General features: G+C 35.6%; 2 protein-coding genes across 11 annotated transcripts in view; both read left to right on the top strand.

Moving 5' to 3' along the window:
* Positions 1 to 13,743, top strand: part of TET1 (tet methylcytosine dioxygenase 1) — a 116,624-nt gene extending 102,881 nt beyond the window's left edge. For 6 of the 7 annotated variants that reach the window (XM_045514233.2, XM_074374107.1, XM_010951677.3 and 3 more), the window contains 2 exons: positions 667 to 1,015; positions 4,325 to 13,743. In XM_045514233.2, coding sequence (XP_045370189.2) covers positions 667 to 1,015; positions 4,325 to 5,337 — 1,362 coding nt within the window. In that variant the 3' untranslated portion in view covers positions 5,338 to 13,743. The remainder of the gene's footprint in view (positions 1 to 666; positions 1,016 to 4,324) is intronic. The other variant, XM_010951678.3, reaches the window with a different exon arrangement.
* Positions 13,744 to 18,390: 4,647 nt separating this feature from the next.
* The window catches only part of CCAR1 (cell division cycle and apoptosis regulator 1), a 45,820-nt gene continuing 38,213 nt past the window's right edge, over positions 18,391 to 25,997 (top strand). For 2 of the 4 annotated variants that reach the window (XM_010951676.3, XM_045514231.2), the window contains exons 1-2: positions 18,449 to 18,641; positions 19,714 to 19,836. In XM_010951676.3, the coding sequence (XP_010949978.1) occupies positions 19,764 to 19,836 (73 nt within the window). In that variant the 5' untranslated portion in view covers positions 18,449 to 18,641; positions 19,714 to 19,763. Of the gene's footprint in view, positions 18,642 to 18,741; positions 19,251 to 19,713; positions 19,837 to 25,997 lie in introns of those variants that run through there. The other 2 variants (XM_045514229.2, XM_045514230.2) reach the window with 2 other exon arrangements.

Here is a 25,997-nt window from a genome sequence, read left to right on the forward strand (position 1 = left end):
ATCATCTTGACAAGGAAGACAGAAAAAATTATCAATTGACAAATTCTACTTACAAGCAGAAGTGAAAACAAATTCTAGAGAAAAATACAGTAAATGGAAAATTCACCATAATTAAGCCATCTCTATCCAAAGAATGTGGCATTATTTAAATATTAAGAAATAATATGTCCCAGAATGAAACATGTGTTAAAAAAAAGAAAAAAAAAAAAGAAAAGAAATAATGTGATGTTTAGGCTAACATAGTATCTTCTTATTAATTAGTATTTAATATGCAGGCACTGAACAATTCAGTAACCATTACTTAACTTAGGCAGTGAGAGAAGATGGAATGTAACAAAAAGAAGCCTTAATATTTAATATATTATAAAATATGTAAACATGTATAATATCATGCACTTATAAAATCAAATCATAATTATACTGGTCTGGAGGGGGCAGTATAAAAAATCACACTGGTCAGCTTACAAACAATTGAGTTACTTCAACTCAATAGCATTGAGTGGCTTGCTATATAACGTTTTTTCCAAAATGAAAATAGCAGTAGTAGCCTATTGAAAATTAAGTGGAAATATAGATCCCTTTCTCAATGGCAACAGTAAGAAGATAAGAATAACTACGATGAATGTGCAGGATCTCTATTTCCCATTTCATGTTTTCTTCTATCAGGTCTGTACTTTAACACGAGAAGATAACCGCTCATTGGGTTTTATTCCTCAAGATGAACAGCTGCACGTGCTGCCTCTTTATAAACTTTCAGACACAGATGAGTTTGGCTCAAGGGAAGGAATGGAAGCCAAGATCAAATCTGGGGCCATCGAGGTCCTCACACCCCGCCCCAAGAAAAGAAGACGTTTTACTCAGCCAGTTCCCCGTTCCGGGAAGAAGAGAGCAGCAATGATGACAGAGGTTCTCGCGCATAAGATAAGGGCTGTGGAGAAGAAATTTATTCCTCGAATCAAGCGGAAAAATAATTTGATGACAAATAACAGTAAGGCTTCATCGCTGCCACTTTTCGGTAAGGCTCACGTAGACTGCTAATTTTCTATGCACACCTTTCATTGGCAGAAGGATTTGCACGTGCCCTTTGCATCTTATTTTTCTTCTCTTTCATGTTTGCTCTACTCTCTTAGGAATAAGGCATTATGACAGGACAAACTTTAGATTAGATGTCAATCAATCAAGTTAAATCTTATATAGTCTTAGAAGTATTATTCTTACATAGAGTTCAAACTAAAACACTGAGTATATTTCTACATACTAGCCAAAATTAAGTCAACAAAAAAGTGAACCTTCAGTATTTCTTGTTTTTTTTCTATATATGTTTAAAAAAAAAAGAGTCCTTATTGTTCCACAGCTATTTTAAAGCCCTGCTCCTTCTCAACATACGTAAAATGACATCACTTCACTGCAGATCTTATTTGATCAACTTTAGCATCAATTTTAGTCATCCAGTCAACAAACATTACTTAGCACCACTTTGGACTCTTCTAGGTATTAGAAATGTAACAGTGAAAAAGCGGGGGGAGATGGTGCTGTGAGAGAATTTCTTTTAAATGGGGCTGTCAAAAAAAAAAAAAAAAGGATTCACCAGGAAGGAGGCATTTGAGTGAAGACCTAAGGGAAGTAAGAATCAGCAGTGTTTTTATTCGGAGAAATAGCATTCCTGGTAGTAAAAATGGCAAAGTTCAGGAGACAGGAATTTACCTGGAATACTTGATGTAAGTAAGGAGGTCAGTGTGGTTGGAGCAGAGCGTGAAATGGGAGAGAGGTAGGGAGTGAGATCAGAGAGGTAGGAGGGACATCAGAGCAGTGCATCTTGGGCTTTGTAGTTTGCTGTAAAGACTTTGGCCTATATTGTGAGTGCGAGGAAGGTTCCTGGAGATTTCAGAATAGAGAAGGGTTATGATCTGATTCAAACCAAACATTCCAGTTACTGGATTGAAATTATAGTCAAGTGGGGCGGAGAATAGAAAAGTAGGGTGATTATAAAGAGGCAACAAGTGTCAAGATTTACATGTTCTGTATCATTAAGAATAACAAAGTTGGGGGAGGGTATAGCTCAAGTGCTCGAGCGCCTGTGTAACGTGCAGGAGGTCCTGGGTTCAATCCCCAGTACCTCCTCTAAACATAAAGAAAGAAATAAACCTAATTATGCAGCCCCCTAAAAAATCTAACAAAGTTTGTCATTCTTTTTCTAATTTCTGATCTTCTCTTAAGAAGAAATACTGTTCTTGTCATAACTTGTTAACTCTGAGGTGTGGCTCGTATTAGGAAATCAAACTATTGTAAGTGCTTAGCTATTTGCCTTTATTCACCAGTTTTAAGAATACAACTTATTTTCCAAGCATCTTACAGTGTGATCAATTAAAAAAAAAAACTTAGTATCATTTTGATCTCATGTTTTTTTAAAAACATAATTTATGTTTCAATTCATATTAAGTAGATTTTTCTTCCAACTAAATTTGAAAATGCTTTAAACTTCAAATTCAGATTCTTAAATTCAAATTCCTATCTTTGATTGGTAGAATCCCATAAGCTGGCTTCTGATTCTTTGTCCTGACCCTGATTGTCTTTGATAACTTCCTTAGATTCTGTTCTGACAAGATGTTCCAGGCTCATCTTACATAATCCTGCCCCATATCTAAAACCAGCCATTCCTCCAAGGAGCCTAAAGGAAAAATACACTATGATTTTATGCTGATACTCAGACTTAGAATTACAGGATATTCTTTAACATCTTTGATTTTTATATTTTTAAGAGAAGTAATCTTTTTTTTTTTTTTTTTTTTTTTTTAAGGTGAGAGAAATAGCAGTGCCGACATTTCTATAACACTGGGAAAGATTCAGTAAAGAGATAGTAAAGAGGCAAGGCAAGGGAGAATAATCATTCCTTTTTCCTTGTAGCTCCACTTTACAGATATTTTATTTAGGTTTATTTTAGGATTCATATTTCTGGTTCCATACCGCTTGTTATTTTTGGTTTGTTTGTTTTTGTTTTTTGCAAGGGGGAGGTAATTAGGTTTTATTTGTTTATTTATTTGATTTTTCAGTGGAGGTACTGGGGATTGGCTTGCTAGGCATGTGCTCTACCACTTGAGCTATACCCTTCCCCCCCATACTGCTTGTTAATAGCATTCATAACATTTTCACCTTTGTGTCATTCCCCAGTAGCATCTTTACATGCTATTTTAAAAAATATAATATATACCCTATAAGTAGCCATATGTACAATATTTGGGCCATAACCTCTTGTCGTCTCATTAGTTTACCCATAAGAACTTTTTTTTAAAGGTTTAACCAAATCATTAAGACTCATCACTTTTTAAAACCTTGCCCTCCTGTGATTTATATTTTGTTGACAACATAACCTCTAATAGTAGATGCAGCCATAGATAGTAGGATGGATTTTTTGATATACCACTCCTTGGGTTCTATGTGTAGGTTCTCTTTAGAAATGAGAATTGTCGTGTCTCCAGGTTGTATCATCTGAGGGAAAATTACAGATATTCCGATCTTACGTTTGCTATTTCTTGGTCCTTAAAATCCACTGCTTTTGCCTCTCAAACATCTTTTTTTAGAACCTCAAAAGAGGGAGAATATCCTCAAGAAAAAATATTTCCATTTGATGTGAATGTTGATATATATGTCAGGGCAGATGACCCACAATGGCCAATGTCATAATAACGCTCTACCTACTTAGTGAGAAGAAACAGCTTAACTGCTCTTGTTCTGAGGGTTACCGATAATTTTTTTACATGACTTTCCTTTACCTAATAATTAATTTTGCCAGTTATGATGCTTTGATTACCCAGAAATCTTTGTAAACTATTACTTATTTTTACTTTTTCAACAAATGATGTCATGCAGTATCTAAAATGTATCTAAAGTGCTCTTTGGGTAGTTAAATATTGCTTTTTGTCATTCTATTATCACCTGCATTGTATTCCAGTGTATAGTTTAAGTATTACTTCACAGCCAATTAGGTCATTTCTAACATCTTACTATTTTAGACAATGGACATCCTTCTGGCTAAATTTGTGAATTTATTTATAATTATTTCCAAAGGAAAGAATTCTTTAAGAAAAAAATATTGGGTGGAAAAAACATACCAAAACTACCTACAATTTTTAATGTGTGCATATGTTAGCCTTAAAGACAGACAATAAAGAAAGACAATAATAGGACAAAACTAGCCAACATTGCCATCATCAGTGTTTTGTTTTATTATTCTTTGTACTTCTCTTTAAAAATACTCTTTAGAGACAACAACTACCAAAACTAGTCTGTATTTATCTTCATATTTGGTGTCCTTTTCTCTGTTTAGGGAGTAAAACAGAGACCCTGCAACCTGAAATAAAAAGTGAAACTGAACCCCATCTTATCTTCAAAAGTTCGGACAACACTAAAATCTACTCACCAACCCCATTCATTCCTCACCCAGTGAAAGAAGCAAACTTAGCTCCAGGTTTCTCCTGGTGCCCTAAGACTGCTTCGATCACAACAGCTCCTTTTAAGAATGATGCATCAGTTTCCTACGGGTTTTCAGAAAAAGGTAGCAATCCCCACTGCACAGTGCCTTCTGCAAGACACAGTGGTGCTAACGTAGCTGCTGGGGAATGCACTGGATTTGCACAACCTGGTGAAATGGTTCCTCTTCCTACCTTGTCTACTCCCATGACAGATTCCCTGGGTTATTCTGAGCCTCCTACTGGTCCATCTGAGCAGCTAACTTCTAATCAGCCAAACCAGCAGCCCCCATTCATCACTTCTCCTCATGAACTTGCCTCCTCCCTGGTGGAAGAAGATGAGCAGCATTCTGAAGCAGATGAGCCTCTATCAGATGACCCCTTATCAGACGACCCCTTGTCACCTGCTGAGGAGAAATTGCCCCACATTGAGGAGTATTGGTCAGACAGCGAGCACATCTTCTTGGATGCCAATATTGGTGGGGTGGCAATAGCGCCCTCTCACGGCTCCGTTTTGATTGAGTGCGCTCGGCGAGAGCTTCATGCTACGACTCCTGTCGAACACCCCAACCGGAATCACCCTACGCGGCTCTCCCTTGTCTTCTACCAGCACAAAAACCTGAATAAGCCCCAACACGGTTTCGAACTAAACAAGATTAAGTTCGAGGCTAAGGAAGCTAAGAATAAGAAAACTAAAGCCTCAGAGCAGAAAGACCAGGCAGCTAACGAGGGTCCTGAACTGTTCCCTGAAGTGAATGAATTTAACCAGATTCCTTCTCATAAAGCATTAACATTAACCCATGACAATGTTGTCACCGTGTCCCCTTACGCTCTCACACATGTTGCAGGGCCCTATAACCATTGGGTCTGAAGGCTTTTCTCCCCTTAATGCCTTTGCGAGTGCAGTGTATTTTTTCAAGGTGCTTTTAAAAGAAAGTCATGTTGTCGTTTACTATATCTTCATCTCACCCATTTGAAGGCTGAGGTAAAAAAAAAAAATTGGGGTGGGTATTTCTTAACTGTGACTATATTTTGACAATTGGTAGAAGGTGCACATTTTAAGCAAAAATAAAAGTTTTATAGTTTTCAATACATAAAGAAATGTTTTGGTTAGGTGTTAACCTTGATAGAATCACTCAGTTTGGTGCTTTAAATTGTTTACTATGAAACGAGTCATTTTTAGAGGATTTTAACAGGTTCATGTACTATGATGTAAAATTAAGACACAGTGTTAACTCTACACAGCTCCTGGTGCTTAACCACATCGACACAAAAATAAGCTGAATTATTATTTCATGGTGCCATTGTTCCAACATCTTCCAATCATTGCTAGAAAATCGGCATATTCCTTTGAAATAAACCAATGAAATGTTTTCTCTTAAAATATCTCTCCTGTATAAAATAATTCATTATTGTTAGTAATGGTTGGAGGCTGTTCATAAATTGTAAATATATATTTTAAAAGCACTTTCTATTTTTAAAAGTAACTTGAAATAGTGTAGTATAAGAATCCTATTGTTTATTGTTTGTGCATATTTGCATACAAGAGAAATCATTTATTCTTGCTGTGTAGAGTTCCATCTTGTTAACTGCAATATGTATTCTAATCATGTATATGGTTTGTGTTTTTTTTTTTTTAATGTGTCCTTTCTCATTCAAAGATTAGCTACTTATATAAAATAGTTAGGTCATGCAAAAATTGTTAATTCTCTCTGAAATTTGAATTAGGAAGCATATCACCAATATTGAGTCCTTTCTTTGGAACTAAATAAGAGTGGTTTCTTCTGATTCATTGAGCAACAGTGGCCCTAATTTACTTTCACCCCAGCTTTCTCAATATAATCCATGAAAGGTTTTTCTAAAAGGAGGTGGGACATAAAAGGATTCCAAAGAGTCAAATGCTTCTAAAGTTTCAAGGTGATAAAATACAAAAATTAAATAGCAAGAACCCTATCCACCCCAAATGGCCTTATTTGTTCTGAAAGTCATTCTGGTACAGACTAAAAACAAAATTCCTGTAGAAATCTTTGGAAAACAAGTTTCATATCACCATCATACACCCTACACCCCAAATAAACAGTAAGAATGGTATTATACATATGGTTTGTCCATTAAGAGCTAAGCCAGAATAGTTTATCTAAGCATATTGGTTTTGGGGAAGTGTTAACTCATCTTTTTCTAAGTAACACGAAAATAAGCATTCCATTCATTTTAGTTAGTCCTCCCTTTATTTATTCCCATTCCTTTATTGACTCATTTTATAGCAGAACGAAAGAGATTGCCCAAACAAAACATTTAGAACAAGAAATTTAAATGAAATACTTGATTCTGTTAAAATGCAGAGGTGCTATAACAAAGTGTCAGATTCCTTGGGGGTATGGAAAACCAAATGGTGCTTCTCCCTTGGAAATGCCATAGGAAGCCCACAACCGCTAATACTCAAAATTCTGGTGCAAAAGCAAACAGTTCCAACAAGCTATCTAAAATAAAACTCATTGTAACTTATATTAAAATAATTTATGGTGCAAAGTATCAGTTTCAAGCTTTTGACTAATTTTGACTAAAGGAATATGAAGGGATTGTAAATAACAAAATGTCCATTGATAGACCATCATCTTGTCAAGTAGATTTCTGCTTCTTGAATATGTAAAATAGAGTAATTCATTGACTTGTTTTAGTATTTTGTGTGCCTTAGATTTCCGTTTTAAAACATGTATATTTTTGTGAGCCTAAGGTTTCTTATACATATGAGTATATAAATAAGTGATTGTTTATTGTTTCAGCTGCTTCAATAAGATATTACTAGTATTAGACTATCAGGAATACACCCTTGTGATATTTCATTTTAGACTTTAGGCCTTAGCTCCCACTAGAAATTATTTCCTCACCAGACTTTGTGGATAAAGTTGTAAGATCCTTTATCCATCCTACCCATCTATCCATTCTTTCATTCAATTCTTATTGATTGGCTGCCAAATTTAAGTATTAGCTTTTGTTTTTCCTTGAATCACCACCTATGACATAGTAAACTTGAAGAATTAAAATCTTAAAAGATACTTTTACACATTTTTCAAAAACCAGCAGATTTCCTTCAAAACAATCCATTGTAATATATCTGCAGCAATTCAAATCAGTTTGTCACTAAGTTTAAACAAGTTCCTTAACAATCTAAATTTGAAGCACCTATGTTGACTTAGAGGAATATTGGGATTTGTGGAGTTAGTTGCAGTTTACCAAAACCAGTACATGAAAATATCCAGTCTCAACTAAAATGTTACCATTCGGTTACTGTAATTAACACCATGAATGGCCTGCCTCAACTGATATAACTCTGTGATGGGAACCACACATGGTTCCTAACTTGTTCAACTCTATTTCATAAATTTTACAGTTTACCATCCCATTGTCTGCCCTGTGATATTTTCAAAGTTCATGCTTATTCAATGTTCTGCAGCATTGTGATTGTTTGCTGGTACACTGTTTTTAGAATGCTCTTTCTCATGAATCAAGGAAATAAATTTGTTTGGAATGACATTTTCACTCAGAAAACTGGTCATCTAACATTATTTCTACACCTCTGTTTTACTGTAATATCATCTTTTGTTTTACCACTTTTGTAGCACTCAAGATGGGGTTTTAATCTTACGTCTTTGTTCATCGTATGATAATTCACTGATACATACCCCGAAATTAGCCCAGCCTGTTCCTAACATGTTATAAATGTACCAACTATAATGAGAGAACAACTCTTGCCTGTTGTAGAATCCTACAAAATGTCCCACTGCCCTTCAAAATCCCATTTTTAATGGCTCTCAGACCATCAATGAAAAAATTTTTTCCTTGTGCTTATCAGCCTCACCTACATCTTTCCAATTCAGCAACAAAGTACCAATACATCATGCCATAAACCTGACTGAAATATATTGTTATTGGAAAGTGAGGCTAGCTGAAAATTTATAGCTATAGGTAAATTTTTGCAACATGTTAGCAAAATGTTTGCATATTAACCTTCCAACATCTTTATTATGCAATCTGCATGTGGATGAAATAATTTCATTTGTTAAATATAGAATTTCAATTAGATGAGATTCATAAGCAATTTACTTAAGACATAACCCCAATACATACTTAATTGAATGGATACCCCTGTGTAAATGAGATGCTGACTTAATTCATATGAAGTAACCTACTTTCTAATGTTAATACTTCAGTGGACTCCTACTGATTATCATTTATTTCACAATAGCATGTATGAAAATAACCCCAACCCTATTTACGTTTAGTCTTCTTAAATTATATTGAGATCTCTTATCTGGGACAAACTTTTAACATTGCATGATGACTTCCATCAATAATAGGCACAGCATTTCTTTTGAATGTGCCAAGTAAATCAGTAGCTGTATGTTACCTTTAATATATAGCTACTTTCTATTTCACAACTTCTTGACGCATGGAAATCTTTGTCTAGGTTTAGTACAACTGCGAGTTTTGATCTTTTGTACAAATTTATGACATGAATTATGAAATAGGGTAATGTGGTAGTGGCCTCTCACAGCGCTGGAGGGCATCTTAAAAGTCATGCAGTTCAATCGCAGGGGCCCAGACAGCAGATGTTAGAGTTTTAATTAAAATTGAAACAATCAAATGAAGGCCACGTTGAGGTTAGGAGGACTATAGGAAAACAAACTCGATCTTCTCGCCCACAGGGAATTTTATCGCTGGGAAATAACCTTATTTTTGGTACAAGTCAAAAATCAAATGGCTTTGGGTTATTTTCTGAATGGTTCAGGGAAAGAAGTTAAATGAAATTAGATCAAAATTTCCCTGCCTGCCGAATTTTGTGGGCCTTGTGTGGGAAATTTAGCTGATTTTTACTTCTGAAGGTGTCCTGTTAACTCATCCCACAAAATGTGGCAATAGTGCTATTTGCTATTTCAATAAACAAATGTCAAGTACTGATAGAATACAGGTTTTTAATTCTCCTGGAATAGGTGTTTTACATATATAAGGACTTATAAAAAGAATGGTTGGAAAGTATCATTGGGGAAAGTTTATTTCCACTGTATATACTATCTAGCCGTAGCTGTACAGTCTATTCACACCTCTTGCCTTGTTGGCCTTACAATTAAGTCCCAGCATAGTTTATTTTGATAGGGCTGTCTACATGTTGTGCACAGCTCCTAAACTTGCCCTTAAGTGTATTGAACTTGTGTAATTTCAGTGTCAGTGGTGTGGCACACTTAACCAAATGACAGAATCAATACCCTGATTCCTCTAGCAGTCTGGATTCATCTAAATCAAATTGTGCTCCATGTTGAGCTTTGTTCTAAGTTTTAGAAAATGATGCCATTCATGGCTCTGGAATGCAATTCAGAAAGAGTAAGTGTGTCATTTATCAGAAGTAGAACTTGTGTATTTTCTTAGAATGTATCTAGATTCATTGGAATCGTTTTGCTTTTCTCTTGTGAATAAAATGGAGACTAAGTTCCTCTGTTACTTTTGTAGACAGTGGAACTGGCTTTTATTCAGGACATCACTCTTTTTGTCCACATTAAACTCTACACTAACTCTCTGCGTTCCAGTATCTAGATGACTTTGTTTCAATACCTGCTTCTTCTGGGCACCCCGTCAAATAAAATTGTTCACTTAAGAAGGCATGTTTTTTGTTCCTTCAAATAATCCAAGTGTATTTCTTACTTCGCCACTCCTAATTTTCCCTTCTTCCATAAGAGCCCCACAATGTGTTTTACTTTTGGTAGTAAGCAATATTTAGTATTTCTAGCTTTAAAAGTCCAACATTCATGTTTGTTGGCTGTACTACTTTCCCATCTTAATTGTGATGTCCACAATCATGCCTGAATCATAAAATTTCTTCTAGTCTGTTTAGCTATAGATGTCTCTTAAATTAAAATAGAGCTTAGTCTAAGGCAGAAATGTTACTATAATATATATTAGCTGATTTAACCCATTTATGTTTGAGTGCAACTTTGGAAACCCTTGGTTAACCGTATAAACCTAGTTTTCCTAAAAATAAAAATTTTCTTCCTAGCAGCTGTTATGAAAGGCATTCTCTTGTCTTGTTCATCAGGAAAGAATCTTGCAGCTGTCAGAAACATTTTCATTTTTGGAGAAACAATATTGGAAACTAATTTGGTTTCTTCTCCATTTGGCTAGGTATAAACTTACCATCTTTGACCAGAAACTCTGGCTGTTACCATTTTTGTTTTCTCATTTAACTGAAGCTAAAATCTCATTAAGTGTGCTTTCATTCTTTTTACAGTTTTTAGCTTTTCCTCTGATTTTCTTTAAACTAAAACTCTGTTGCTTCCAACTACTCTGTTCTGTCTCCATCCTCCGTGTCCCCTACACAAATACACTCAGTTCATTTTAAGAATAAGCAGTAATCTTGGTGAAGTTGTCTTGTCCTGTCTTTTAAAGTCATTTTTCACCAATTCTTTTTGGAATAATACCAAAAAGAATGAAGAGCTTTTATTCAGCCCTTTCAGGTAGAGGCAAATTCTGTTTTTAGGAACTCCAGATTAGCATGGAGTGCTTCCTTTGCCTCTCCCAACAATGTCTGACCCTCAACTCATTTATTAGTGTTTGGGTGTTTTACAGAAAGTTGTATAAAGTGACATATTCTAGCACTATCTATTTGGCTTTGCTATTTCTGTGTAACACATCGTGCTAATTATCGATTATCTGACCAGTGACTTTGAATTAGCGGGTGTGATCTATAGACTAAACAGTATTTTTTGCATGTTTTCATCTTTATCTCCTATCTCAATTTTGTGAATGGTATCTGTTATCTAATGTAAGTTTACCCCTTTGGAATTTGGTTGTTGGCAATAACAGGAACTGTTTTATAATCTGGGTGGGAAAGGTTAAAAAAGTGGACTGAAAGTAATCCGAAGACTTAAATAAGTCAGTCATCAGAAGCTCTTTTGAACACAGTAGGGGGAAGTTAAGGGACTGAAAAGGAGAATAGTGTTCCAATAAGCAATCGGCAGTTTCACCTACCAGCTCAGCACCAAGTTGTAATATTTCTTCTCCCCACTTAATGCTAGTTTTATCTGAAAAATAGCAGCTCAAAATAAGGAACCATTTCGAAAGGAAATATGGTAGCAAGAAGGATTATAACCCTTGTACTTTATAATGCTTTAGGTTATCAAACTGCTTTCCTATGGGCTGCTTTTTCTTCTGCAACACTGAGGGTTGGACAGAGAACAATTTTCCCCTCTTACTGGTGAGGAAGCTGCAGGTTGGCAAGAATAGCAAATGGTTTGCTCCGAATCACATGGCAAGTCAATCCACCTCAGACTAAAACAGGTAATATCTGCAGACGGCTGAATGCATTTCTGCACATAAACTATGACTTAGAGAATGTTATCCAGTGGAAATTTTGTCAGACCTAATCTTAGAATAGTATAAAATCGACTTACTGTACACAGAATATGCTTCTGAAGTATTTTGTTTCCACTATTTATTTTAGCCAGCTATTTTCTTACGCATACTTCAGAAGGTCTGCCCAAATTCCCAGGACTTCTGCATTAGGGCTTAGATTAATGAAGTTTTATTTTTTTATTCTGTTAAAAAATTTTTTTGTAATGAATGTCCCTGTACTACTGAAATAAAGGGAAACCTAAACAATAATTTAAAAAAAATTTTTTAAAGACTAAGGTCAGCAATTCATAATCAAAGTTGAATGTTTTTGTATACTGAAATGCAATTTTCTTGTAGGGAAAGTGTTGGGTAAACTGACTATTTTAGTTCCCAGGCACTCATGGTAAAAATTTAAAATTGTTGGCATCTCTAAGAGATAGCTCTTTATCCCACTGATTTGAATTTGTTTTTTTTTTTAATTCCACTTTTCCAGGCACATAAAATTTCTGGGTTAAAGGTTAAACATACATTTGCCCAGAGAGTTAAGAAAAATAATGAGATGTATTTGTAAAGTTTTTAGTAAGCTCTTTATAAACATAAAGAGGTAGGAAATCTGGTCTATTTTATCAGTACATTATGGATTACTAACAAAAAACTTAAGTCACACTGCCCTAAATAATCAAATAAATTCCACTTTTGGTAATTCAGTTCAGTAAATACCTATCCTCGCTAATATCTGTGATACTATAAAATAAATGGCTGACAACATAGGACTTACAAAAGAGCTCTTTAAAAAACACAAAGATATAAGGTCTCTTTTTTTTTTTTAACTTTTATGAGATAACATTGTGATAGGTGCTTTAAGAGAAATATTTTTCCAGAATGATTTTATAATAAAAATAAAGGGCAACTTTTGCATTGTGACATGTGGGTGAATGGTCATCTTTGGGTTACTATGAACTCATGAAGTGTTCCCTAAAGAGAAACTCTTCAAAGCTACTTGGCAGAAAGAAAAACATTGATTTCTGGTTTCTTCATTTTCTGGTATGCTCTCTGATGACCTATCAAGTAGATTTACATGCATATCAACGTCTAGGTTCAAAGAAAATCCAATGCTTCTCACTAGTAGGAGCAAATTATTCAGATTCTTCACCACGGTGAAATAGAGTAGTGCAGAATCCCCAACAGATAAATATCAATTTTACAAGATAATATTCCTGTCTCTAGCTGACTTTTTCTCCCTCTGGGGTATATTTACTATTTATTTTGTACCTTTGATTTTTAGCCTTGGGGGATTTTACCTATTGCCGTCCTACTGTATTAAATATCCCATACAATGAAATAAGTTAGTAAGGAAAAGATATCCCACAAATATCCATTTTTGATTCTTAACATATGGGGGAAACAGTTTAAAGGAAAAGCACTTCAACGTGTAGAAGGGAAAGATAATCTTAATTACGATGATTTCAATTCAGGATCAACATGTAGTGCTCTGCATACAAGGGAACACTTACTAGCAGTACTTGAAGACTTGTGAGTTGGAATTGCATGTTACTTGAAAGACCTAATTAAGCTAAATTTTGGTGCACAGCAGTTGTACATGATTTCATGTTTATGTAGCAAAATGCATTGAAATGTACTAGTTTTGAAACATACATGTAAAGATAGTTGTGGAAATTGTCTATTATATTTTCCTTGTGTGTCTCATTTATTTAGAGCATAAAGTTTCTTTTTTTAAATTGTTCTAACTGAATAAGGCTAAATGAATACTGTAATTGAAATTATATTTTAAATCTTTGTCATGAGTTTTTAAAAGAACTATTGCAAATTGTATCATTCCTGATTACACAGAACTTTGTGGGTGGTTTTAAATAAATTTTATACTTCTATTTTGCACCTAGTAGTCTAATTTTTCTTTCCTCTTCAAAATCATATTTTTTAAATCTAATATCCAATAAAGTTCACTTTTTAACTACAAAGGACTATAAGATTTGGAGATGACCATCAGCAGTGGAATGATACAGTTTTTAAAAATATGGTAAATGATATGAAGTCCCTCGAACACAGAAACCATATGTACATTTCCCTCAGGAGACCTCAACCAATGCCAGAAAAAGCAAGACTGGCTACATCCCACAGCTACTCTCCCTGCAGCTTTAACACCAACTGACAGCAAGATAATACAGATCCCAGTCCTATCGGCTGGGCCTCACTTCCAACCCTCTATAGAGTTTAATCTGCATTGCCAGATAGCCAACTCTCCTACAAGTGCCTCTCAGAACTAAATACAACATGCACCACATTCAGCTTTTGTCTGGTCATCACTCAAAGTGTAAACCCCTCTGTCAACTATCACGTCCTGAATGGTCATCCCCATACTACTCTGTACTATCTCTTCTGGCTAAACCATTTCATCTCTCACCTTCCTTCTCATCCTTCCAAGGAGTCCTCTGAAATTCCCACTCTGTGATCAGCAATTTCCCTGTGACTTTTAACTTGATCTTCTCTTTAAATGCATGCTCTATTACCTTATATAAAATGAAATCTGGTTTTCCTCTAAGGGCATCATTACACTGGGAGCCTCGTAAGTGGAGAAGCTTATCTCTACACTGCACCAACCCCTGATTGGGTGTGAGTGTGGGAGATGTTCTTGTCCCCAGTTGTCCTCCTTTTAAAAGTCACACCAGTGGGTACAGTTCTCAGAGCCTTCTGAAATGTTCTTCCCAGGTTGTAATCCTCAAATTTGGCTTGAATAAAATTTTCCATTTCTTTCTTTAGAAAATAAATCAATTAAAAAATAAAATAAAATTCACACCAGCTAGCTCTACCATGCCTCCCCTTCTCTATTATCTTCCTAAATACTCAGCACTTATTGATGACTTTGCCCTTGACACAAGTTATTCTTCCCTTCCTTATTCTTGCTATCATTCTGGGTAATTCTGAGTAATTGCATTGAACAAGTGAAACCTCACTGAATGAGTGAAACCTCATCCAGCGACTTTACAACTCAGCTCTTTGATCTTATCTGGTCTTTCTCTCCCACTTGACCAGAGCCTCCTACTCCCACAGTCACAGAATGAAATACATCATCACTTCCAAAATCATTAGTTCCAACATCTCACATCATGACCTCAACCACCTATCTGTACTGTTTGTTCTGTCAGCTGTTCCCATGATAATTTTTCTACCTCATTAGAACCTCCATTGTTCTTTATTTCTTCCTATGCAAAATTTCCCTCTACATCTGGTTTATTTCTTCATTTCAATCATTCTCTTGCCAACACTTTCCATCCTCTTTTGAATCAGCCCTTTCTGGCTAGGCAAGAAAAATATTTGGCCAAAGATCAATGAAAATTCTTTCTCCTTGCCAGGCATCAAATTTATTAGTAGGCTAATTTATAGAACTGAGAATGAAAACTTCAGAACTTATTCAGAGACAGGTGTCACTCAGAAATATCTTTTATTTTCTTTAAAACATTTTTTAAAGTTATGTTTATTGAGATGTAATTCACATACAGTAAAATTCTCCCTTTACATGAGTTCCTAAGTTTTTGACAAATGTCTGTAGTCCTGTAACCACCATGCCAATCAAGGTATAGAACAGAACTATACAATAGAAATCAAATGAGAGTTACATCTGTAGTTAAAACTTTTCTAGTATCCTCCACAAACTAACACAATATAGCAAGTCAACTATACTTCAATAAAACTAAATATTAAAAAACTTAAAAATTATAAAAAACTTTTCAAGTATAGCCACACTTTAAAAAGTAAAAATGAAACAGGTAAAATTAATTTTATTTAATTGAAGTATAGTCAATTCACAATATCATGTTACTTTCTGGTGTACAGCATAGTGATTCAATTATATATACATATATATTCTTTTCCATATTCTTTTTCATTATAGGTCATTACAAGGTATTGAATATAGTTTCCTGCACTATACAGTAGGATCTTGTTGTTCATCTATTATATATATGGGTAGTTAATATCTGCAAATCCTAAACTCCCAATCCCTCCTCACCCCCATTCTCCCCGGTAACCACAAGTTTGTTTTCTATGTCTGTCTGTTTCTGTTTTGTAAATAAGTTTGTGTCATTTTTTTTAGATTCCACATATAAGTGATATCATATGGTATTTTTTTTCTCTGTCTTACTTCACTTAGAATGACAATCTCTAGGTCCATCCTATTGCTGCAAATGGCATTATTTTATTACTTTTTATGGCTGAGTAGTATTCCATTATATAAATATACCACAGCTTCTTTATCCAGTCATTTGTCAGTGGACATTCAGATTGCTTCCTTGTCTTGGCTATTGTAAATAGTGCTGCTATAATTGCACTGGGATGCATGTATCCTTTCAAATTACAGTTGCCTCTGGATATATGCCCATGAAAGGTATTGCTAGATCATATGGTAAATCTGTTTTTAGTTTTTTGAAGAATCTACATACTGTTTTCCCTAATGACAGCACCAAATTACATTCCCACCAACAGTGTAGGAGGGTTCCCTTTTCTCCACACCCTCTTCAGCATTTATCATTTGTGGACTTTTGAATGATGGCCATTCTGACTGGTGTGAGGTGATACCTCATTGTAGTTTTGATTGCATTTCTCTGATAATTAGTGATATTAAGCATTTTTTCATATGCCTATTGGCCATTTGTATGTCTTCATTGGAAAATTGTTTGTTTAGGTATTCTGCCCATTTTTGGATTGGGTTGTTTGTTCTTTCTCATTAAGTTGTATGAGCTGTTTATATATTCTGGACATTAAGTCCTTGTCAGTCTCATCTTTTGTAAATATTTTCTCTCATTCTGTAGGTTGTCTTTTTGTTTTACTTATGGTTTCCTTTGCTGTGCAAAAGCTTTTAAGTTTAATTAGGTCCCATTTGTTTATTTTTTATTTTATTTCTATTGCCTTGATAGACTGCCCTAAAAGAACATCGCTAGGATGTCAGGTAATATTTTGCCTGTGTTTTCTTCTAAGAGGTTTATAGTGTCTTGTGTCTAAGTCTTTAAGCCATTTTGAGTTTATTTCTGTGTGTGGTATGAGAGAGTATTCTAACTTTATTGATTTACATGCAGCTGTCCAGTCTTCCTAACACCATTTGCTGAAGAGACTGCCTTTACTCCATTGTGTGTTTTTTTTTTTTAATTTTAATTTTAATTTTTGGGGGGAGGTAATTAATTAGATTTGTTTATTTTTAGAAGAGGTACTGGGGAATGAACCCAGGGCCCCCTGTATGCTAACTATGCACTCTACCACTTGAGCTATACTATCCCCCCATTGTGTGTTCTTGCCTCCTTTATCAAAAAAAACAAAGATTTATTGACCAGAAGTTTGTGGGTTTATTTCTGGGCTCTCTATTCTGTTCCATTGATCCATATGTGTGTTTTTATAGCAATATCATGCTGGTTTTGATTACTGTGGCTCTGTAGCATTGTCTGATATCTGGGAGGGTTATTCCTCCAGCTTCATTCTTTTTCTTTGGTATTGCTTTGGCAATTCTGGGTCTTTTGTGATTCTATATAAACTTTAGGATTATTTGTTCTAGTTGTGTGAAAAATGTCCTGAGTAATTTGATAGGGATCATATTAAATCTGTAGATTGCTTTGGGTAGTATGGCCATTTTAACAGTATTAATTCTTCCGTGGATATTTAACCTTATTAATCATGGGGATGTAAACTGCTCTAGTCACCGTGAAGAGGTTGGCAGTACCTCAAATAGTTAAGTATAGAACTCCATGTGACCCAGAACTCCTCTTCTAGGTATAAACCTAGGAGAATTGAAAACAGAAGTTCAAACAAAAACTTGTATGTAAATATTCATTGAATCTTTATTCATAATAGCCCCCAAAATGGAGACAAACCAAAGATCTGGCAAATGGATAAACAAATGTATTTTAAATTAGTTTTAGCCATAAAATGAACAGAAGTACTGATACGTGCTACCACATGAATCTTGGACACACTATAGTAACTTACAAAAGCTAGACACAAAACGCCATGTATTATATGATTCTATTAATATGAAATGTCTAGGACAGACAAATCCATAGACAGAAAGCCGATTAGTGTTGGCCCCCGGCTGGAGGGAGCAGGGATTAAGGATTGACTGCTTAATAGGTAGGGGTTTCTCTTAAGGGTGATTGCACACACAACCTTATGAATATACCAAATTGTACAATATAGAATACTTTAAAGAATGAATGACATGTTAAGTGAAAATACCAATTTTTCAAAAAATTTAGGACAATACCGCAGGATATACCATTCTTCCTATCACTTGAACTACGGGAAAAAAGGCAGAAAAACACAAAATGGCGGCGGGCTCGTTGGATCACGTGACTACCAATTCTTTCCTTCCCTTTCTCAAGGAATCCTTTTCCTTTGAGCTTGCGCGGAGACACACACAGGCTCATTGTTAAGCGAAGCCAAGGTAACTCTTCTTAGGCGCGCTCTGGTTCTAGCTGCGTACTGAAAGGGGTGAGCGCATTGAAGGCGAGCTGGGAGCGCGCACGTAGAACGTATTCCCGTAAACGCCGATCCTCGGAGAGATGGGGAGGAGGGGAGAGGCGTGGAGGAAGAGGGGGGAGTTGGCGCATGCGCTTAAGGCTGACGGGTTTGAAATGGCTTCGGGGTTAGCCCGGCCCGGATTCAGGTGAAGGTCTAGTCCTCGCGGTTGGAGCGGCGGGCGTCCGAGCCCGGGTTCTTAACGTCCTGTGGGATCCGCGAAACGGCCAGGAGGGACCATTTTGGTAGCACGGCGTCCGTAGGCCGGCGACGGTGGGGCTCTTGCGGGACTGGGACGGGAGGGACATGGTCCCTTTTGTGCGGGTCGGAGCAGGCCCCGCGCGGCTGGCCCCTCCCCCACCGCCTCGCTTTTTCCCCCGCGGCCCCTCAGGTGCCTCCAGCGTCCCTCAGCCTCGGCCTGGCGTTTTGGGAGGGACTGCCTGCCGCCGTCCCGCGCTCCGGAGCCGCTGCGGGCTTAGCCTCCTGGCCTCGGGTCTGGGGCGTCGGGGCCGCTCAGGGCGGCACGTATTTGGAGGAATGGAAGCCTTCTCCGCCCCGCGAGGGGGTTAAGGGGACCAGGGCTCTCGGTATCCCCATCTTGGCGTTTCGTCCAAACTCGTGCGATGGAGGACTCTGCCTGCCCTGGCCTGCGGCCCGCGAGGAGCTGGGGCTGGAGGAAGATGGATGGCAGAGCTCTGGCCCCTCTGAGGCGTGGGGGGAAGGAGGGAGTGTGCGAACAGAGATCTTCGCTACTTCTGGCTTGATTTTGGGGCGAGGGGTCTTCGCATTGGTTCTTTTAGGGGCATCCGTTATTTCAATAGCCTTTTCCCCTCGAGGGAGGAGAGAGAAAAGGAGCCCCCAGTTCCTTCCCTACTCTAGAAAGTAAGGAGATGTTTGTTATTTAAATAATATTCTTGAATACTTTTATTCGGTGTCTCGTCCCGATTTCCGTTATTGGTTTCGTCACTTTCAATCCCCGGCTCATTGCCGAAAGAAACAGGCAGGCTATATATTTCCTTTGAATGTAAAACTGTGTACTTCTTATTGTTAAAAATTAGGTAGATAACAGCAGATGGTCTTCTGTTTAAATGTGATGGTATGTAGTTGTAGAAAGAAGTGCCTTTCTTGTAAGTCTGTCCCTAATGTTATATATTGAAATTGGGTGCCTTTGGTGTACTACTTGATGTAAAATGTTTTTGCTGCATATCGGACTTCCATAAGCGTCTAGTTATTTTTACTTGATCTACGAAGATGTCCTCGATAAATCGAACGTTTCTTTAAAATAATACTTACGTAATACTTAACAGTTTCGTGGAACTTTAAACTGTGGATCCTTTCTTAATAGATCGCTGCTGTAGAAGACAAACAAGCGAAGGTTTTCCCCTCCCTTTTATCATGGCTCAGTTTGGAGGACAGAAGAATCCGCCATGGGCTACTCAGTTTACAGCCACTGCGGTATCTCAGCCAGGTCAGACTTCTGAACACATGTACTATAAATGTGGGACTGCGGGACATGTTCTAACTGTGAATTAGGCTATGCATAATTGTAAGAAGTTTGCAAATGGTGTATCTTTTAAGCTTATCTGTGAAGCTTTTAAAAATTCATGGCTCAACAAGCAAAAAAATCTGTTTTACACAGCAGTCCAAACAGCAGTTTGGACAGTTTTATATAGTTTTTCAAACATTAAATTGATTAACTTTTATTTGGTTTAATTATGTTAGAGGTTAGCAGCCATGCATTAGAGTTTACCTCAGTTGACAAGTTAAGGTGTCAGTATTCATAGTCATATTTTAAAATAAATGTATTAATCCATACCTTATGAAAAATTATACATGACCGATTTTCAGTTATTTAAAGTAGAAAAACCAACTCTAAAGGATTCATCAAGCAAAGAAAGAATAAATAGATGTAAAAGGAGCAAATGATTACATTTTCAAAATAAAAGTAACAATATATTGTTGAAAGTGTTTGTTTCAATGTTTCTTCCCATTGCTCTTAGGAATTTTTTTTTTTTTTTTTTTTTTTTTTTACCATTTCTTGGTTATGATTTGAATCTTTAAACAAGTTTCCCAAGGAGCTTCCAGAATCAGATTTTGAGTTTGAGTTCCTAAAAAAGTTGCAGCTTATTCTGTTAATTTGAATGAATTTTTATTTATGACATATACTAATTCTTGGCGGCAGTTTACTTAAAATTTTGTAATTCGAGATCATTTGCAGATATACTGTGATCTTCCAATTGTGGTGTTATAAATTTGATAGACATGATTATCTGGTTATGTAGTTGACCTTTCTCTTTAAAGAAAAGGATAATTCAGGGTTTTTATTTTACTTACTCTTGGTTTGAGGGGTTAAATGATGAAGTTACTTATGCAGATAACTGAAAATAATATGAAATAATAGTTAAAGTTTATGTTTAATTCAGATTCAAGTATTTCTCCTCTGTTAAATAGTGGGGACCCTAATGATAAGTTGGTTTTGAAGAAACAGGAATTATTAGCAACTACTGTATGTCTAGAAGCAAGTGCTGTGTACTGTTATTTTGGTAAACTAAGCATGTTTACCTGTTTTTTTTCTGCTTATAATTTGTTTTAAATTCGTATCTGTATTGTTGCAATAAAATAGCTGTTATAGTGAAATTCTATTGTTGATAGCTCTTAACATTTGTAACTACTTAAGTATACACTACTTTTTTTATTTTAAAACTGAACATAGGAGACACCCACAGTTTAAGAACTTGTCAAAGTAGGTATTATATATTGGTCTCCTTTTCCATATTTGGCAATAGAGAGTCCAAATGTAAATAATGGGTTTTGTGTAAACAGAGCTTGTATTTGTGCTGCAGGAAATTTTTTTTTTCTTAAACCTGTCATTAATCCTAGTTTTTCAAAATCTAAAATTTAATTGATGCATCATCGTTTCAGTAAGTAGACAAGTATTTCGTTAGCATCTATGTTCAGCTTTCCTATAAAAATCCTGGAGTAGCTTCTAAGAACTCTAGTGACAATGTTTTTATTAAAATATTTAATTTCTAGGGGCTATATTTTGAGCTTTCTCCTGAAAGCTTGATATTTTCTTGTCTTCATTTTAAAGCCCTCTTTAAATGACTACTTAGTAATCTTATTAGAGGTGATTCTCAGAGCCAAGCAAATTTCTGTCAAAGTTAATTTTTTTCAATCTTTAAGCAATTAAAATGTCTTATTTACATCTTACCTCAATGGAGAACATTGTAACCTAAGGATGCAACACCTGAATGTTTCTCTGGCAGCTTCAAATACAATTTGAGAAAAAATTTCAGCGAAGGTCACTAAAATGACTTAGAATAATAGTGTAGGTGCTTGTTTTACTCTAGTTAAAAAGGAAATACATACATTGAAATATGCCAGATAATGTTAGTATCAGAGGCTACTGTCATAAATCAAATGACCATGCAACAGAAAAAGGTTAATGGGATAATTCAGCTCAAATGAAGTGTTTGATCTTTGTTTCTATGTATCTGATTCACTTTCTTCTGAGAGCAATATAAAAACTACCACTATTTCCTTTTTGTATATAACTTAAGATGGTTTTGTTCAGTTAATGGCTTTGCTGTTCCATTTTTAGCAGGATTATTTTGCATTTGTACTAATTCTGAAATTTCTCAGCTAACAGTGATTTGAAAAATTCAGTGCATTCACAGAGATGACATTTAAAATAAGATTAAAAACTTCAGTAGAAGCATGCGTACTAGCAGTTTATTGGTGAAATCTTGTAAAATTAAAGATTAGTATTTGAATTGTTTCTGATTAATTTTAATGCTCTCTGTTCAATTAAGGGAAAGTTAGTAATTTCATCATCTGTCATCTTTAATTTCCTTTTCCTTCATTTCGCATATTCAGTCGTATATCAAACATTGACTTTTTTCCCTTTTGAAAATGCCTCAAATATACTCCTCTATTTTACATTTAGGCTCTCTACACTTTACCTTTGGATAACTGCATCAGTAGCAGGTTTCTATTGCTTCTAGATCCTATGCCAAAGTCTCACCTAGCTTTCAGGCCCTCTCATACCCTTCCCAAACCTTTATATCCTAATCCATAATGCTAATCATAAATCACTCACTTAAGTTAGGGTGCTCTTTTTCCCGTCTGTCACTTAGTGGTGTTCTGTATTTATTGTCCTTTATTAAGTTGTAACTGCTTTTATTTGCTTGCTTCTCTTAACCTACTAGATCTGCTACTTTTAATTTCTCCCTCAATTCCAGTGTATCTCTGAGATGTGATGTTCCTAAAGCATGACTTCTGTGTAAATTACAGAACTTTCCAAAGCTGGATGGGATCTGAGCTAGATTCTGTCTCAACTCCTTTCTCTAACAGATGAAGGATTTGGGGCCAAGAAAAGTAAAGAAATTTGTTTAGGTCTCAACAGAACGTCACAGAAGAGTCCAGTGTTAGAACCTCCGAATTGTGGTTCATTATTTCTTCCATTACTCTATTTTATTTATCCTCAAAAATGTCTTCAGGGACTTTAAGAATACATTTCAAACTCCTTGTGATGGTATGCAAGATATTCTGTATTTCCAGCCCCATTTCTTGTATCTCCTCCACTGAAATAACTTGTTTTTAATATTTAATCCTATTTTCCTATCTCCTAGCTGAAGTGGTATGTATTCAGTGACAGTCATACTTGGGACCAGAGCTTTTAGGTTTGAGAGTTTTTAACAATTTTCTGTTCTGTAAAGAGACATTGAGAGGGATAGCTGGCAAATCACTGATTGAATCTTTAAATAGCCTTTAGATGAATTATATTGACTTAGGAGTGTCTTGAGTGTATTTGACTCAAAATATTTGCTTATGTATATAATTGGAACAATATTAAAATGTTTGGATGGATTTGGCCAATTCAAAACTCTTTTCTCACCCATTTCTTTGACTGTATGATGACTGCATTCTGGCTATAGACAAAAAGTGAGCTAGTCCACTTTACTATAGTAATATGTGGTGGTTTAATACAGGTGACTGAAGCGAATACCACTACAGTTGTGTTTTTTTGTTGTTGTTTTGGGTTTTTTTTTGGTGGGGTAATTAGTTTTATTTATTTGTTATTTTTTATTTAATGGAGGTACTGGGGATCAAACCCATCACCTCATGTATGCTAAGCATGCACTCTACCACTGAGCTATACCCTCCCCACCAGTAAAATTGTTCTAAATGTGACTTCATTTTTCCTACCTCTTCAGTCTGGCCCAATGGTTGTCTTTTAAAACCCCAGTCTCATGAATCAGAAGCTCAAGATTGTTAAGTTGCAAGATCCTTGGTCTTTTTCAAACAAATAATAGCTGATGGTGTGTATATTCTTAAGTTAGTTATCTCCTGATGGAATTAGATGTTTCCAACACATTTGGTAGAAAAATAAGATTGCTGCTGGGGTGGGCTTAACTCTTTTTAAACACTGCTAGCGTTATATAATAGCAGACTGTCTCCAAAACATTTTTTTGTGTGATATGACTCTTTGAAAGAAATGGGGTTGAAAACTAAGTAAATATCAGAGGCCGTTAAGGATGGAAGAAATCATATGACATTACACGAATGGTGTCTTCAACTTCCTGGGACGGTCAACTAACAATTAGTCAAATAGTAGCTAGAAGAGACTATGGCCAGGATCACTAATCATCACTTTCATGGGACTTCAAGAGTGTGAAAAAAGGGGGAGGTATAGCTCAGTGGTAGAGTGTATGCTTAGCATACATGAGGTCCTGGGTTCAATCCCCAGTACCTCCTTTAAAAAAGAAAGAAATAGATAAACCCAATTACCTCCTCCCTCCAAAAATAAAAATAAAATTTAAAAATATTAAAAAAAAAAGAACATGAAGGAGCTATTGTCTGCTAGGGTGTTAATCTGTATAGAGACTGTAAGAACCCCATATAACACTGATTTATTTGCCTGTTTCTTACAGTAGAACAGCTCTCTACTAAGAACTTTCTAGACTGATAGATATATTCTTACCTTCATTGTCTAATACCGTAGCCACTAGCGACATGTGGCTGTTGAGCACTTGAAATGTGGTTATTGTGACTGAGAAACTGAATCTCTAATTTTATGTAATTTTAACTAATTTAAATTGAAATAGCCAATATGGCTAGTGGCTAGTGTATCAAACAACGTGGATAGTATAGAAGATTACAATACTTGGAATATATTGTATTTAAAATACTATTTTGTGCCTTAATTTTTTTTAAATGCTCATGGCTTACTTATAACTGGAAGTTTGTGCCTTTGACTCCCTTAATTTCTTATTCTTTTGTTTGTTTGCTATTTTCTAATTTCTTATTCTTTTTTTAAACATTTAAAAAAATTTTTTTAAGGGGGTAAGGGGTTTACTCATTTATTAACTTTTTTTTAGAGGAGGTACCGGGGAGGACCTTGTGCACGCTAAGCACGCATCTACCACTTTGAGCTATACCCCACTCCTTAATTTCTTACACTTAATGCCTTAATTTCTAATTCTTAAAAGGTAATGAATAATTCTAGTCATTGGGTACATTATGGGCTTAGAATAGAATCTCAAAAACCACAACAATACATTGACCAATGAGTTGTCTGATTTTAAGAAAGCTATCTGCATGGGGGCATCAAGGGTTTTGTGTTTGTGTGAAATCTAATCTTTAAAGATCACTTAAGGATGTTGAGCTGAAGATGACATTTAGAAGACTTTAGAAGTCCACTTGATTTAAAACCTGGGTTTATAAGTGTTAGTAAAACTACAAGCTATAAAAGAATCCCCCATATCTTCATGTTATTTTTCTCTGTAAGTAGTTTAAGATTGCTTTTGAACATATATTGATATGTGGAAATTTCCAGGGATAAAGCATTGCGTGACCAGTGCCTTAGATAATTTTGCAAAAGGTTAAAAAAAGGAGTGAAGTTTCTCGGGTCAGTTTGAGGTGTTTCGAATTTTATCATTTCAGAAGAATAACTCACATCAGTAAAGATAGGTGTAAAGATAATAAGGAATTTTGAATTTAATAGTGAGCTTGATAAGATAAAGGGGTAACAGACAAGTGACAAGTTTCTCTTATGTGTTTTAATGGTATGTTTGCTGATATTCAGTATATAATAACTACTAGTATGTCATAACATGGATGCTTCAGTCATGTGAAACTGATTTTACATTTTAGAAAGTAATTATTTTACATTTGTCCCTAAAGGTTTAAGGAAACTTAGCTCTTAAGTTTACTTTGCCTGTGGTAGCCTGTAGTCATTTAGGGCTCATTTCATAGGTTTATCTGTGGAAATATTGATATGTAGTTACAAGTATCTCTGTTTCAGATGAGTCATGAGACCTTCAACAATTATTGAATCAGGTACATATAAATCAACAGTGTTCCAATGTGGGTAATTGGAAAAGATCTCTGATAACTATTTGGCCACTTAAGTAGAGAGAAAGATTAAATCAGAGCTTAATACCTTTGTACTTTGCAACGTATAGAATTATCTTGCAGAATATTGATTATAGTAGTACACAAGAAGAGTGGAGAATGCTATATGTAAATATTCAAGGGTAGCTTCTCAGATATCCACAAAAAGGAACATTAATAAATATTAATGAAATTTAGTTTATTGAGATTAAAATCTCAAATGTAAATGATTTA

Source organism: Camelus bactrianus, chromosome 11, assembly GCF_048773025.1.
Source record: "Camelus bactrianus isolate YW-2024 breed Bactrian camel chromosome 11, ASM4877302v1, whole genome shotgun sequence".
Classification (NCBI taxonomy): Eukaryota; Metazoa; Chordata; class Mammalia; order Artiodactyla; family Camelidae; genus Camelus; species Camelus bactrianus.